The sequence below is a fragment of the Symphodus melops genome, assembly GCF_947650265.1.
Source record: "Symphodus melops genome assembly, chromosome: 7".
NCBI lineage: Eukaryota > Metazoa > Chordata > Actinopteri > Labriformes > Labridae > Symphodus > Symphodus melops.
Window position 1 is genome coordinate 16,018,553 of NC_136697.1, and position 17,663 is coordinate 16,036,215.

General features: G+C 41.1%; 1 protein-coding gene across 2 annotated transcripts in view; it reads right to left on the reverse strand.

The window, feature by feature from the left end:
- Positions 1-680: 680 nt before the first annotated feature.
- gpc5c (glypican 5c) overlaps positions 681-17,663 on the reverse strand; it is a 92,768-nt gene continuing 75,785 nt past the window's right edge. For both annotated transcript variants that reach the window (XM_079348096.1, XM_079348095.1), the window contains 2 exons: positions 17,112-17,253; positions 681-2,857 (listed from right to left, as the gene is read on the reverse strand). In XM_079348096.1, the coding sequence (XP_079204222.1) occupies positions 2,670-2,857; positions 17,112-17,253 (330 nt within the window). In that variant the 3' untranslated portion in view covers positions 681-2,669. The remainder of the gene's footprint in view (positions 2,858-17,111; positions 17,254-17,663) is intronic.

The following is a 17,663-nucleotide window of genomic DNA, read 5'->3' on the forward strand; positions in this document are numbered from 1 at the left end:
AAATACCAGCTCACCTGTGATCTGTGGAAAATATATGGTGTGACTAATTCTTGCTGACCATCGGCTTTGCAAAGCGAGTACCTGAAACGTTATAGCTCAAACATGGGCGACATGTCGAGGGCACGGTTGGACTAGCCATCCACAGCCTAAATGGCAGAAGGAGAATCATCTGATACAGAGTAACAATCTGATAAGTGCAAACCACAAGCTCATCTACTTTGGATCTATTGCCCTTCAGACTTTTTATTTATTTATTTTTAGCATAAACTGCTATATTTAGTATCACTCAGATTGACGCTTATATCCTCCACTATCATGGAACTATTGCATGCTAGTGTCACAAGAGGAGAAGTAGTCAATGACTGTGGGAATATAGCAGCGATGATCTAAACCATCTTTAGTAACAGAACAAGGAAACTTCTCATACAGCTGCAGTACTGAGTATTTTTATGGGTTGAAAAATCATAATTTTCCTTTGAAACAAATCTCATTTCTTTCCGTCTGAACAGTATATCAGGTATCAGAATGTCATATAGACTGGTATACATTTTGATTAGGAGTATCTTACAGGCTGTATCAGTGTTATTGGTGCTGTATCAGGAAGGCCTTCATGTTTTGTTTCCCCAATATGTTAAGAAACCTCTGATGTGGCTGACAAGGAGAGACTATAGAGACAGGCAAAAAGCAGAGCACCTTTATTAGAGCCCAGCTACACTGTACCATATACTGATACAGAAGAGAGGAAATGAGACACAAAACAAATGACTTAAAATATGTACATTTATACACATGCAAGGGCAGAGGGCTGTAGGTGATCCAGGGGTGCAATGAACAACATAACATACACTGAGGAAATCATACAAACTAAACAAATATAGTTACAGAACACACAAATGACATTGAAACTCCCCATAAACCTTACAAAGCTGTCATCATCGATATTATTATTGACACACTGTTGGTATTATTTTATTTATTTGCAGGAAGTTAAGCAGGTCATCCTTCTTTCACTTCTAGGTAGAGCCAATGGCGACTTTTTTAGTTGGCAGAGGAGGAGTTGTCGAGAATAAAGGTGAATGAATGGAAGAGGTATTTTACTGCACATAAACCCATGTAAGTGTAAAGACCTATTTAGCTTAATGCTGTTTGTGTACCTCTTAAGCATTATCAGGTTTAATATTGCGTCTGCATGGCATTTTACCATGTATACAGAAGAAGCCATTATACTATAGCAACAAGTCAGTTCCAGGGAATGGTTTGCTTAAGAGTCGCTGCAGAGACATTAGAGCTTATTTACTACAACAAGTGACTAGTTCTCAAATATGGACTTTCTCAAAGGCCACCAATAGACTTGATAAAACAACAGATGCACCCAACTTTGTAAAAGTGTTTTACATTTCTTTTGTGTGCTACATTTGAATCTGAATGTGTTGGATTTAGCACCTTCTGCTTGTTTTTTAAACTTCAGAAACATAATTGGAGTTGTAACTGAACAAGTCAATATATGAGCTTTTGCAGCTTATCGGAGAACAAAGGCCTCAGTCGACCATCACCATTCGCTAACTTGGTAGGTTGTTCATGCATTCACGGTATGTAACACACACAAGTTGATGCACAATAAACATTGGTAAAATAAACAATGTACAGATTTGTCCCGATACAGGCTTCTGTTGTATGATGTGCATTCCTGCTTTATTTGTTAAAGTAATGAAAACTCTACAGTTTCTTTTTGTTTTGTATGGAAGATCAAGCAGACAAGGACACTCCATTCATAGCTCAGGGAAAGAAAGAAAAAAATCCTCTTTCTGCTCAATCAGTTAAGAGCTTATTGTTGATTCAGAACTCTAAACACTCCATCAAATCATTCCACCTATATACATTTACATACTATACACACCTAGTTTGTCCGCACAATGTGTTCAGCCGTGCAAGTGTGCCCATGCTCTACCTGTGAACTCATTACATTCTAATCCCTGCCAAGGTACACAGTCATTAGAGTGTATCAAATCTGCTGTTCTGGGCCAGGCACCTGGGCTTGATCTATCAATCTATCATGCCTTCCTTAATCCTCGTAAAGAAAATGAGTTGAGATTTCAAATGAGCTGAATTCTTCTGCCTGGCTGGCAAAGGGTGCAGTAGCCGTGCTGAAGCTTTCAGTTTGAAAGTTTAAGTAAAAAAAAAACAGCAGCAGAAAAGAGCAGGTTGTACTTGTATTGTATGCGAAAAATGTAAATGTGGACATTTTTAAGTGAAATCAGAATAAGCCAGTCTCGTTCTGAACCCTCGGAGGGTAGGGCTGCACTGGTGTGTGTACACACAAACATTCAGCTCCAAAGCAGCCGAGAAGAAGCAGCAGGCTAATCTTGTCTGTAGATGAGCGTGCATTGGATTAGCTCAAGCAAACACCTACACTGGTGATGCTGCAGGACAAAGAGTTCCTGCTAAAGCCCCCGTCTACAGTCTCCCACAGCGTTTTCCGCTCCTCTTCCTCCTCCGTTTTGTTTTTCCCTTTTCTTCTCCATCATTCCATTATTACAATCCACTCATGTGCGCTGAGGACGGGAGTAAGGGTACTACACGTGATTTGTATATGATATGAGTGTCTGTGTTCATGTATGTGAGTCCTAAAAGGGTTACTTTTGGTAGGTGATTGCTAAAGGAAGCCGGCTTTAAAACAGGGTCCACTGTAAGAAAAGTGCAGCAAAAAGCAGTGCCAAGCTCCAAGGTCGTCCCAAGCTGACTGACGGCGTTCCCCCTATCACCCTCACTGAGGGGGGCTTTGGCGGGTTCTCGTGTTGACTGCGACCTCCAGGCTGTTTCCCAATGGGTTTTCCTACACTGGAGACTTCGGTGTGGGCTTTGAGAAACAGAAATAGGGAGAGAGAAAGATTGGGAGAGAAAAAAAGAAGAAAAAAAAGGCACTGATAAATGGTTTGGCTCATCACAGTAATCATGCTAATCTGCTTCAATAAGTCCTTAAGGCTTTTAGAGTTGTATGTTATAAGCTCATTGCTATCCAATCAGGAATCCCATCACCTAAATACAAGGGTTTTCAAAAACAATCAGGCATAAAATGATGTATGGTCACGTTACAGTTAAAGTGAGTTCATATGTGCATTAGAAGAAGAAGCACAGCTGTGGCTGTTCAAGTTGAAGGCAGCCATAAGTTATTTTAAAGAGTGGTTTGAAATAGGTCAAACATGTGTTTACAGTGCCACTGTATTACTGTTCAGCTACCAACACACCTGTAAATCATTTTGGAGTTTTACACTGTGTTGTTCTGACATAATGGCACACAGTTAAACAAAAGGCCCACTCTCCCCACCGTGTATAATCTCCAGCAGCAGATGATGAACAGCCCTTACAACCAATGAGACACACATTTAGGTAGGTAGGGCAAACCTCCAAAGTACTGAAAAACACACATATAAAAGCGCAAACAAAAATACAAGTGCTTAGAATAGTGAAATCCAAGTGTTTCTGTAAGATGGCTTCATTTCTCTCTTGCTGTTTCTCCCAGTCTTCTTCGAACTTGATTATTTCTACCCACATAAAGATTCATCTCCTCTCATAAACTCACTTCCCTTTGGGATGTGACAATGTCTTGGTGTATCTAAAATTCAAAGGAAAAGAATTCCTTCTGCTCCTTTCCCATTCTTCATTCCTCTCTTATTTATGGATCCCATCTGAACCCAACCCTGCCGGCTACTTACATCAATGGAGAGGGATGGATAATTACCCTCAAAGCAGCGAAGTGCATCACACACAATTCAGTTCCAGTTAACCTGCTTCAAATTAAAGACAAATCAAAGACACATGTTGTATATTCTTGTAGTGAAGTGTTTAGGGGCTCTAAAAGCCTTGTGTGAGCCTTATCAAGGAGGGCTGATTACAAAGGACACAGAAAGAAACTAATAGAGGCAGGAGTTAGTGTCTTCTGTAACCCAGTTGAGTTCCTAATGTGTTTTTAGATAGAGTTTTTGTTCTCTACAACAAGGGGTGGTCCCTTTAAAAAGAAGCAACAGGGTGGACACAGGAAGTCATGGTGGGAAGGTGCAGTCACATTTCTAGGGGAACAGCTATCGTCCAACTGACTGTTTCCATCAGCAGACATCTGCAAACATCTTATGCCACGTGTGGCATCATCGGTATGTAATGTAATCTTATACACTTATGATCAACTGCAATTTTTTATTTGTCATTTTAAAAAGTTGTTTTGTGTAGTGCTACCAAGCAGTGTGCGAAATACAAGGGGTCTAGGGGGTTTCTGAGAACCCCTGATGGACTTGAACCCCCCTAAAAACCTCAACTGCAACATTTTGGGAGGTCTCTGGAAAAAGAAAAGACTTTATACTATGCAGTGGACCAGAGAGAAAGAGAGATATAGAGAGGGAGAGCAATATCCGCTGTTACGTCTTTGAGCGCAAAGCACACAACTACAATGTATTTTCCCGTTTTGTGCAGCTGCTTGCTGCAGGTGTGATTCGGCGCTCTCTTGGGTTTGCTGCATATTGATAAGAAATTTCCCCACACATGGGTCCTGGATTGGGACATTTTAAAAAAGGGAGTTCTGTTGTCTTGCATGGAGCCACCAGAGACACTCGGTGCCTTCAGACCGTTGGCAGTTATTTCCGTGCAACATGTTGTATCAGCGCTCAGTGCATGTGCAGGCAAGTGCACGTGAGTCTGTCGTAAAAATGATCCCGACCCAAAACATTGCAGAAGGATTCAAACAAATGCATTCTTGTGTGAACATGTAGCTGATGAAAATTTAGAACGTTAATAAAAATATTGGATCATGATTGTTTTTCATCAGAATGCAGGAAAATGAATGTTAGGTGTCCAAAGTCTTCTGGGGGAGATCCTCTGTAACCTGTTGGTGAACATGATCAAACTTTTTACTTTAAGCCCTGTGATTTGCTGTTAGAAAAACTTGCCATATTTGTAATTATTTCTACCAGAACTGTTCTTTGTTGTTATTGTTTTCTGGTTGACTACAGTGACAGACTCCCTTGTGTGACCTGGCCTTCAAGCACCTTGACAGCGAGGGGTTTCATAAGTTCCCAGGCATTACCCCATGGAACATGTGAAAAGCAATGGTACTCACAGTGAGAGCTTTGCACACAACTTTGCACACCAGATTAATATCACTTTCTTACAGACATAAAAGAGCTCTTATTTTAAACACTGATTGGAGTGGATACTTTACTTTCATACTTGGCTATGTTGAAATGTGCTGAACTAAAAATAAATTGATTTGAACAAATGCATACCTACCCATCCCTACTGTGCACTTGGGTTTGTATGCATTCATGTGTATGCATGTGTGAGCAGGGCTAGGCCGGGCTCAAGAGAGAAAAGTGTTTCCCGTGCCAATGGTTTTTGTTGTTCCAGCAGACAATAGACAAAGACATCATTTATCCCGAATCAGATTGCTGTTATTGTTTCAATGGAAATGGCTGCATCTCATCAGGGAGATGTCAGAAAGCAGATCTGAATGGGCAAACACAACACTAATACTTCTGCTCTGCAGGCTAACAAACTGGCTAATTATAGCGGCAGTTCTTTGCCAGAACATCTAATTGTTGTATACACAACTAAATATCAACTGGTTTAAGTGTCTTTTTTTCTATATGGGGGATTGTGGATGACAAGTTGTTGCCTTGTGGCCTTTAAATACTGTAGAAATACTGTTGATGTAAAAAACATTCTAAAGGAATAAAGTTAAAAGGCCAAGAGACCATATGCATTAAACTAATCATCTAATCTATTCTTAGGGAAAGGCAGACAAGGTGATAGCTTGAGTGCAACAAGGTGGGAGTTGGCAAGAGAAGAAAATAAAAGCGTACATTTAACTCCAAATAACCTGGGAAGACCCAGGAAGGGATTATGAATCCTCACCAGAGAATGATCCACTTCACACAACAATCTATTTGAGAACATTGTCCTGCTGCTGTTTTACCAAACATGTGATGGATGGAGTGTTGTTGCACCATACAGTAGCTGTGGTAGATCAGTTTGAAATAATCTCTGCAGAAAAACAAACAAACATGCTTTTTGAAAAGATTGCATCAATCCTTTAAGATGACATTGTTGGCAACATTATGAATAGATCAGCTGTTGGAACAGCTGTTGTAAAATAAGAAGAATAAAACGGTCCAAATAAAAAGTTAAATCACTGACAGGTGCAGTAACATTTTACAACACAGTAATGGGTTTTTGCAAGAATATAAAAAAGCAATGTGTCCTGTTTGACTTGGAGCAATTACTTTCACACAAAAGGAAATCTTTAAAAATATATATTTTGAAAGAATTTCAGCAAAAAAGTTCAACATGGGAAATTGCTCAGATGGGTTTTTTTGTATGTTTTATGTTGACCTTGATGCTGGTGAGAAATGGTTTATGGTGTCCTTTGCCTCTAATGCATCTCTAGTTGGCCAGGTTGTATGATTGGTGAAGCCTCTAATTCCTGCTGGCCAAAGAGCCAAAAAGAAGCAACAGCTGCTTCTAGGAAGACTGGCCACAAAACTGAAAAAAAGAGGAGGACCTAAGATTGTAGCAAAGAGTCAGAAGCAATGGGAGGTTGGGGGAGGGAGGGAGGGAGAGCGGAAGGGAGGACTGGGCAACCATGTAAATACTATACACCAAAAGAAAGCTCTAGCTGTAGAGTTCCAGCCAATACAAAGAAATACAGCATGCATTCCACTCAATTTAATATCTTTTTTTTCAAATAAATTCAAGTGTTATTTAGCCCCCTACAGATGATACAGGTGTAAAAAGAAGATTTTCACCTATCATGGGCTGTGGCATATTTCTGTCGTCTGCCTGCTGTGTACAATTATAACAGTTCCAAGGTGCTGGTTTGATTTATGGCACATGGAGTGTGCGTGATGGAGGTCAGAAAGTGGCCTCTCCTCCCACTCATTCTAACCATCTTCCTCTCTCTACCCTCACACCCTGCCTTGACCTTGAAGGTCTTCCTCCTGCCAAGTAGTTGATGGGAGGTGGATGAAAGGATAGTGGGGGTTTGTGAAGCCCGGACAGGGGCCTCGGTTCTGACGAAGCCATTTGACCTGCCTCACAGCAATGTTTCAAGACAAGACCCTTGACTTACAGACGGATATGAAGCTCCGGTGAAAGTTCAGTCAGGAAGATTGTTTATTTTTTGAACCATTCTGCATTCACTCCTTTCGTGCACGCTCACTCAAAATTTCCTGAAGTTAAACTTAGATATAAGCTACTCTTGTGTGCCAATAACACGGTAACAGACCCTTATTGATGGTGTACTAAAGTAGCTCCCAACTTTTCTTGGCTTGTGATGTACTTTAAATGCACACGCACTCTGGTGACCTCAGACAATGTACAGCTTTTAGCTAAAGTGACTCTGTTTCCAATCATGTAGTTATGTTTCCCAGTTGAAGAAAGAGAAAAGAAAAATATGTTTTAAAATTTATCATGAACATATTTAAGAGTGAGTCCATATTCCAATGAAATGTTAGCTAAGGCTAAGTCCTTGCACCCATTTAAAATTTACAAGTATTGTGGTAACTATGCTCAAACAAAAATAGCTTAAAACAAATTAGCATAACCAATGTTACTTAAAAAGCTGTTACTGATGCAGAGTGGACCACTGGTTTCCTCACATAGAATGGAGAATGTTAACCCACATGTTTTTTTAGGCTTTTCTTTCACTGTCTCACACAGAGACACTGACCTTCCAAAGCACCCACACAATGCTTTCTTATCTCTTTTTACACAAACTTTCTTACAAAGAAGGGTAAGGTTAGAGGGAGTGGAGAAGGGTAAAAAAAACATTCACATAGTTCATTAGTCCATCTATCTCCTTGCTTTTTTTGTCCAGAACTCACTCTTTATGTAGTGCCATGTCAGGCAGGGGCTCCTCTCCGCTGCCCCCGTCAAACTAATCTCCCTATTTCGTATTCAAAGAGACACAATTTGTACACAGACGCACACACAGATTTCTCTGGGAACCGTCCCTCTGGTTCGCAGGCAACCCCTAAAGGGAATCCAACACTGGTACAGGGACTCTGGCAGGCCATTTGAGGGGCTAAAGGGGCACAAATTCTGGGGTACCAGTGGGGTACACATGTTAGCATACAGCTAGCATAGCAACAGGAAAAGAAGCACGGCAACTCTAAGGCAGGGATCAGTCCAAAGGAATCTGCCCTGTGCAATTCTTGGCTGTACTGGACTATTAAGCCCCTTGGCAAGACTTAAGATTTACTCCCCTTTACACGCTCACAAAAACACATCCAACACTGAAACAAATAGGCAGAAGGGGCCCTGGGAGGACAGTGACCCCCACCAGTCAATGTGACAAATCGTCAAGATGGAGGGGAATCCTGAGGAGAATACAGCCTCCTCGCAAAGGACAAGTATTAAAGACCTGGTACAACTCATTGATCTCACACACATGCAAACACCAGTTTTCAGTCACACACAACAGACACTACACCTGCACACACTCAAACACCAGATGCCTCATTGCACTGGCAGGTGTCAGGGTGTCCTTGTAGGCAGACAAGCATGAAGGTTGCAGAGATAAACTCAAATTCATTTTTATTTTGTTCTCACACTCTCACACACATGCATGTGCACACTTTCAATCTCAATCCATTACAGTCAGGAGGAAGAGCACATCAGGTAGCCCTCTGTCAGGGTGTGTCGACTGACACAACATTTCACACATGGCTCCTTCCTTGAGGACAGAAATCTAAAGTTGTGTACAACTGTTCTGACACAGTTTTTCTATGTGCCCTTCTGCCATAACTTTTGAGAATCAACTACCGGATTTGATCCAAGAGAGCATGCCGTTGAGGAGCATTTTCTTTTTATATATATATATATATATATATATATATATATAAATTTGATAAACTTTATTAAATTCTGTTTCGCAGTCTGTTATTGTAGAGACATGCTTCTCAACACACACAGACCTGAATCGCACAAATGCACAAGCAGGACCTGGGGACATGCATCAATGGAGAGATGCCAGAGTGCGGCGGCATCAGGACTTGAATCGGCGACCCTCCAGTTCTCAACCCAAGTTCCTAAGGACTGAGCTACTGCCGCCCTCAAAAGTGTGTAAATGGTAATCAGGGATCTCCCTGCTCAGTGACCCCATTTGGCTAAAACAGGGCACACACTGAAGTAAGATGCGAAGAGTATATTTGCAGCCCTGTATTGCTCCACGTGACTGGTCTCTTCTGAATTACACGGATCTAAGAGATGCATCCCTTTTCAACTTCAAAGTGTTTTCAGAAAACTGTGTGGGTTCGAAAAAAAAAAAGTTGCGCTGTGATGTTATAAATGTTTGATTTTGAGGGGGTGAGTCAAATACTTTGATGTAAACTCTTGGTTGCATAACTGGCTGCAGTTTTAGAATTAAATTACTCTGAACGGTGCACTAAGTACGCTATCAGTGGCCCCCTATCTATCTGATCTGTAATCAGCTGAAGCAGTAAGAGAGCAGCCCCCCTCCCAGCCCTCAGGCCTGACAGTCTGTTACAGGTTCAGCTCTAATTGCCACATCAATTATGGATAAGGTAGAAGGGCTTTGTCACTCTCTCTGCTGGTCAATAGAATAGGCCATTAATGAAGCAAAGTCTTGCATGCAAGTCTCTTTGATGCCTACACATATATAAAGCCTTGCACTGAAGGTAGTCAATACAAAAAATTGGCTCGTTGCTACCTGCTTCCATTATCTGACTTCTCATGCAATGCTAATGCACTGCTGCTAGCTTAAGCAGATACTCTGATCAGGGTTAAAACTAAAGTTTGCATCTTTTGAGTTTGAGATATTAGTACCTGCCTCAAAAGACTAAGTCCGTCCATGCTCACTCTTTCTCTCCTGCATCTCGTCTGCTTTTCCCCCTGCATACCAGGCTGAGTTGAAACAAAGAGGATCATACTCATCCCTGCTTATCCGTATTTTTCAATATCAATGGAATGTCTGCCTTTATTTGCTCAGTGCGGTGTTACAGCAGGAATGCTGGTTCTGTGTTGGTGGCCAGGGCTAGGCTTCAGGCAAGTCAAGAAAGTCAAGGGGGTCACTCAGGCACCCCCTTCACTCTGCTTTCATCTATTTCACATCTTAACCCCCAACGAAGAAGCCTGGGTATGGGCATTAATAAAGCAGCCAAAATAAACCAGACCCATCACTAAGTCCCCTCAGCAGTAGGACTGTCTGTTAGTGTGTGTAGCCAGCAACACAATATTTCCATAAATTCATTGAGTTCTCATTAAATCTAACCCAAATGATAACCTAAACATTCTAGTTCACACTTGACTGGGGTTCAGGAGTGTTTTGCGCGCAATACAATTCAAGTCATATCCATTAAAATTGCTGCTTTTAAAAAAAGAACACTTGCGTCTGGGCACCACATTTAACCATCTTTAAAACGACATTTACTGCCTAGAAACCTGCACATGTCGTCAGGATTGCTTGTTAGATAAGTGAATAACAGCTCCTTCTGTGGAACTGTAGTAAAGACTTTTATGTGGCTATAGTATCACAGCACTGAGTCACTAACATTCCTTGTTCCTCTGCTATAAACTTCATAGCAACCATACAAAATCCCTGATTCCGTGTATCGTTTTCACTGACTTCTGAGGTACAACCCCCTCACCACTTCCTTTAGTTTATAACCTGTTGCCACACCTGCAACTCTTGGTGTTTCCCAATCCAGGTTCCCAAAGGTGTACTGGAGAGGCTCAATCATAAAGGCCTTGCTGATACTGTTTAGAAAGGAAATGATGATGATGGCTAATGAGAAACATTCTTCTCTGATGACTGCACACCTAGGGAGCCCTTCAAGCTAATATGCTCTGAAAGTGCCATAAAAACCACAGGGCACGGTGTGCTAAGCTAGGAAGAAAGAGCAGACCAGAGAGAAGAAAGATTGAAGATTTTTTTTAAAGGGGTGGTTATGTTAGGATGTAATTGAAACAAAAGCTGACGTGTGCAATGGAAAAATGTGCAGGGACCTGCAAAATATTGTGTTTTATTTAATAGTGTGTTCTATAAACAATGGGAAAACTGTATTCTAGGCCAATCAGAGATCACTTTGTTTTGAGGGAATTGTAAAACTAGAAAGGAAGAAGTTACGATGCACATGTTGAGGGAGATGAGCAGTTTGTAGTTAGCAGAATAAACTACATGGATTTTGAGAGGTTAGGCTAGCACTTCCATTTGCTCTACTGTACCTGCATGCCATTGACGCATTGGCATGAATTTGTTAAGTTAAAAGAGGTGTAAAACGTGCAATGTAGGACAGTTGAAAATGTAGCAGGGTTTTTTGTGTTTGTTGTTTTCATTAGCTTTGAAAAAGTCCAAGTTTAGAATTTAAGCGTGGATGGTTAGGCTAGCACTTTCATTAGGGACGGTCAGCAGTAAACTGCAGACGTAGTTTTACAGAGGGCAGCAGAAGACGTGGACTTTGCTAGAGAGCATATTGAAATGAAAATTCAAGTTTGAAAGGACAATGGAGATTTACTTGGAATACAAAATTTTCTTTAAGGGTACAGTTAATAATACTGTTAAAAAAAACATTTTTAACAAGTAATTTAATAGAAAAAGTTTTAAACCTAAACTGACACCTGAAGACAAACAAGTATGTTTGTTGGTCCTTTAACATGGTGGTTCTGAATATATCATTTACACAAAGTTTAATTACATTTAAAAGTGCTTTATATTGTTTCTGGGTTAAGCAGTTCCACAAAGAAAGCACTGCGCTATTTAATTTTGTTCAATAATTTAATTTATTCTTGTATGTTAGCCTGGGCTGATAACTTTACTGGTTAAGGGTAATGGCCATTCAACATCTGCATTGAAATAATAGCTTTGTCAGAAATGGACTTATGTGATGAGGTAATATTGCTTAAAATGGGTTGGAGAACATATAATATACATTAATACTTGATAAATGTGAATAATTATCCCTGTAATTGTTCTTTTCGCATAACCATTTGAAAGGTAACAATACAAAAAGGTTGGAGATTCATTTACAGATTTTGAGAGACAGGTATTGAGAAAATGATGCAATGATTGAACAAAAACCTGACTCAGCAGAACGGAGTGAAAATGTGACTCACTCCTCCCACATCCGCCCGCAAACCAGACCATGGTTCTGCTCAGTCAAAGCTCTCTCTGATCCTCTCTTTCCTCTCTCTCCAACTCTACCCTGGCCCGTAGTGTTCTTGCTCAACCCCTTGAGCTCCAGATGAAAAGGCTACGGGAAATGGCAGTCCTCCTGGTAATATCCGCATCGGGACAGAGCCACTACATCTGCTGACCAGCCGGCCCAAAGCACGCCAGTCCTAAGGGGCCTCGGCTCAGCCCAGGACCTGGGATTGGAAGATCAAGAGGTTGGTATTGGTTCGACCCGGCCTGGCAAAGCGTCCAAGAACCAAATCCCCCATCCTCCCTTCTAACCATCCTTTCTCACGGTAGATGTAATCATCATTTTGTGCGTTGTTGCTGTCTCTAAAGTTTATTCTCATGTCAGCTATATTCCAACCCTCTGTCATGTCTTGTACAATTACATCATACGGCTCTCTGATATACCTCTCTGTTGTTGTAACGGTCTCAGTTCTCTTATTTTCCCCTTAAACTCTGCCTGACCTTGTGTCCTCTCTCAGATCCCGACTTGCAGCATTTTCACCCTCAATCACCATCTTTTCTCCATCATGTAACTTTGTAAAGATGGCAGGTGAGTGCAGGGTCCAGGGCCACAGCAGGCTGCAGTGAGCTTGGGGTCGATCCACTGTAATCCTGCCTACGCTGGTGTAGGTTGGCCATATCCTGCCCAAGAAACCGCTCATTTCAGGAATGTGCAGTTCCTGCCAGGACAGACAGCTGCTGCACACCTTTATGGCCTTAACGGCTCTGGTGAGAAGTTCTCTTCATGCCTTTGACATTAAGGTACAACATAATAACCTTATGAGGCCGATATGTTTAAGCTGAATGTCTCTGCCATGGCTAGGTCCAAGGTCACTGTCGAAACACTGAATGCAATCTTTTGACAAATGAATCACTAGGGGTGTTCTTTAACAGCTGTGGATGGAAAAAACTTAAACTGCATGCAGATACAGTGGACATTGATAGATGAGAGGAGCAGAACTTGCTCTATTGGCCTTCAGCCTTATATAACAAATCTGCTGTTTGGAACCATCTTTTAGAAAACAGACTCACCTTGATTTTGTGTTTGAGTGAGAGTGTGTGTTTTTATTTAAAAGTGGAATAAAATTTGCAAATTACACTTGTCAATTTCTTGTACTAAAAATCTCTTCAAAACTAGCAGCTGCGGCTTCATTTAATCATGCTTTTTTTTTTTTTTTTTTTACTTCCCTTGGGGTCTGGTTTATACACACACACACACACACACACACACACACACACACACACACCACAAATTCAAATGCATACAGCCAGCTGTTTCCTTCTTGCATGATAATATGCAAGTAGAGGTTTTTAGTTGTCCTTTATTTCAAGTGAAAAAGAAACTCACTTATCCACTACTAAATCTTGTCGTTTAGTCAAATTGAGATTATTATGCTCTCTGACAGGACAGAAAAAGTAAAACAATCATTACCAATGCTTTCATGCTAATAGACATGTTTTAAACGCTGAAGTACAGAGAGTATGAGCAACTGCCGGGGGTGTCTTCACTTTCTTGATGAGCTCACCAGTGTTCCAGACAGATGGTGTTTGTTACCGAAAGAGAATTGTACTTTCATGGATGTACAATTAACAGTATATCGCTGCACGTCCCTCCGGCCCACAAGTGTATTTTACTTCTCTTCATCTGAGATGGATAACCTGCTTTCTCCTGCGTTTGCTTTATGGCTTCTCACACTTGTATAGGCAGCTTTGCTTAAAAGCAGCACAAACAATGATACTGCAACTAAATACCAGTAGGCGTAGCAAGGTGGGAGAATATTGTTTTTACATCTCCCATATTCCATATTTAACTCCTTTAAGATTGTAGAAAAGATAGAAGCAAACTGCTGTGTTCTTCACATTCAATCACCTTTTTTTTTTTTCAGTTCTGCACAGAGGGATAACAGAAGGTTTGCTTGGTCTGTCAGACGGTCAGACACGACTGCTGCACTCACAGACACACACAAACAACGTTTTACCTTTTAATGTACAGACACTCAGAGTCTCCCCTCTCTTCCTAATGGAGAGATAGTGGTCTAATGTGCCACTCGGGTCTTTTAGAGATGAATACCTTAATGAGCTGGCTACAAATGAAAAGCTTTTTCGGAAGGAGCAACTATAAGTATACCCGGGATAATACGGTTAATAAGCCAAAGTCACGCCACAAAGTGCACCACAGAAGAGACTCTCATAGCTGCAGGGGGAGTGGGATGATACGGTTCATTAAAGAATCGCTGATTTATACTCCTGTTCATGGCTGGCTGTGGTCATGGCAGTTCTTACATGAACGGGCCTTGTTGAGTTGGCACACAAAGTACGCTCACAAGTCTCCAGGCAAGAAGAGCGGGATCTGAACCGAGATAAAACAGAAATGACATCATGCAATCAAACTGAGCTTTCTTTGAGTAGTGTAGAGCTATTCTGACAATGTCAAAAGGCTTTTCCAACTCTTCTTACAAAATCTGTAAGAAGAGCGGGGTCATTGACAAAAAGCAACTCTAAGCTACACATTTATAGCTCAGTCTTCATATGGCTGTGTATGTACATAAATATCTTCATTTTTAGACAAGACTTGTGCTTTGACGTTGGCGGTACACGTGCCTTTTCTCTCTTCAGCAAGACTTGCCAAAATTCTGACACATCTGTTCTCTGCAGAGTAGTGGTGTTCATTCGCTTAGTGATAAAGTGTCTCATTGCTTAACATTGGGCGCTCATGTCCCTGTTAAAAAGAGATCTACAGTGGTAAACAAATGGAGAGACTGATGGAGGGTAATACATGCTTCATACACAACACTGAATGCATGAAAACTACTCTCCAACCTTAATAAGGTGTTCCTTTAACAGTTGCCTGAGTAAGTGTTTGGTCCATTAAGTTAAAGAATAACCAGTGTTTGTGAGGTGAAATGAGAATGTAAATAGGATACTGCATTGACAGCAGATGTCGATTTCAAACTTGTGTGACAGGTGAGCTTTTGAGTCGCCTCAAAGCTTCAGAAACTTCAAATGCATTTAAACAACTGAGTTCAAAGCCAGGCTTAGCTCATCTAAATCAACGATGAGCCAAAAATGGACTGTCCATGCATCAAAGGACGAGTGTTGGCCCGCTCCATTCATCATTCTTCATACATACAAATGGTTGTCTTGTAGTCACGAGTTACGGGCCAATGCTTTACTTTGTCTGTTTAGATACAAAAAGACCTTTCCATGCAGGCATGATTTTGTTACTGGATAACAAATATTCCTTTGAAAGCTAAAGGACAGTTGTTCGGGCAGCAGGACCCACCTGGATATGGATTTTTTTTTTTTTTTACTTTGAGCACAGACTAATGTGTTTTGTTCGGTAAATCTCAGACACTGGTTTTGATTGATTATCCCTTACTGTGGGCACGCTGCTGCTGCTGCTGCTGCTGTTGCTATTGTCAGAGCTCTAAGAAAGGCTAGCACATTTTATACACATCACAACAAAAAGCAGGTCATGTCCAGTCTGTAACTGGAAGTGAAAAGGTTATTGATACGTTTACTTGCTGTTTTGTGGTGTGAGTAGTTTTCTTTCTACCATATGGTGAACCTACGTGAGTACTTCTAAGATGTGTTGCTGCTAGCACATTCGTTGTGCAGTTTTACTCGCATTATTTTGCACATACTTCTGTTTTTTTTGCATCATTAGGATATAATTACCAACTAAGATACGTTTATTTTGATTGGAGGAATACGAATGAGTCACGGTGGCTGCTAGAACAGTACTCAAATATAGAGCTGTGGAAAGGTAAAGAGCTTAGGAGCCTTAAATGACTCTTTGCCTCCCACACGCCTCCCTCACCTGCATAATTAGAGGAGGAGAGTGAGGAGTATAAAAAGTGCTCACTTAGCACATAAAAAATGTTATAATTACAGTGTTTCAATCTTGGTGGCCAAAGAAGGCAAGACAAAACAAAAAAAATGCTGCTACATCAAAACGGTTTAACATTTTTGTATTGTTTTCAAGGATTTTTTCCTGCATTTTTATTTCGAGTATGATAGCAGAGAAAAGGGCAACTGAAGGGAAACTGAAGAAGGACGACATATCAGACACCTCATGCATGTGTGTTAATGTATGCATATGCATTGGTGTTGTCTGAACAGTAAGTTTGCTCAGCACACAGTCTGAGCTGATATGGTGCATGTTACATATAAAGAGACTGCTGAATCGGCATTCTGGCAGAAGAACCCGGAGAGTCACTGCTTACTCTGGACTATTTATCAGGTATATGAAAAAAGACTGAACCTATTCACTTGGCCCCCGCTGTTAATGTCTGCATGTTATTGTCCTCCCCGCCCCCCAATACTGTAAGACAGGGCTTCTCACTACACTCCTTTGTTTAGCCTTGTAGGCTGAAAGAAAACCCCAACATGATAATTAGGGATGATTAACAAAGAGCCTATGCAGGCGATCAAATGATTCTCATCAAAGCCGACACAAGCCCTAACACCTCCTCACCGTGTTGTGCATGAGTGTGTTTGTGTGCACGTGTGTGTGTGTGCTCACTGAGCAAACTGGCTTGTTTGTCTCAGGATCTGAGGAATCACTTGTGCTGACACCTTTGCTGTTGCCTCGAGGAGACACAGTAGGTGAGGATGGCAGACAGTGGGAATATGTATTTTGAAATGAATCTCATATAGGAGATGACTGATGAAAGAGTTACTTTGTGGCAACATTTGGAAAACAATTCAAGGCTCAATGAGTATGACAAAAGAGAGACAAGTTTGCAGCAATTTTAGAGCCAGCCCATTATCAGCAGGTGAACTTCAACTGTGCTATTAATAATCAGAATGTGCAAATGAAAATCATGTTTAAGATGGTGATTAAAGGTTTTCTATAGTTAAGGTGGAGAACTCTGTTCAGGGGAGTGGAAGTGTTCGCATGAAGAGGAGGGTATGCATTACTCACAGGTCTGGCCTTGACCGTCTCCTGAGGCTTGACATCCGTCTTCATCGTCACAGTCGGTGGCACTGCCCTCCTCTGTCTCTGCACTGCCCAATTCATCCCAGGGCTCCAACTGGCCCAGCTTGGGAAACCTTTCCTGGGTCTCCTGAACAACAAATACAGAAATAAGAGGTTTGGACTTTATTCGTAAATGACAACAACTTGACAATTCAATGCTAATGTACTGTCGTCTCATGTAATGTTATCTAATCTAATAACCGGATGAGTCATAGAAGGCAAAGTTAACTCGATTGTTATCTCTTATAGTGCTCATATAAAAGCTAAGACTTCACTCTGTAGTATTTGTGAGGCACACATTCATTTTCAATGCTAATACAGTATGTAATAAAACTGCAACCAGTATTGGAAAGTGTGTCTAATAATAATAATAATGTTGTGTCCACTCTCTGGATCTGACATATCAGATGTAAGCAAGGGTCCATCTGATGAAACATTCGGTAGCATGCTGGGGAAACACAGGAGCATTGTGGGTGGTGTGAAGTGAAGGCCCTGGGT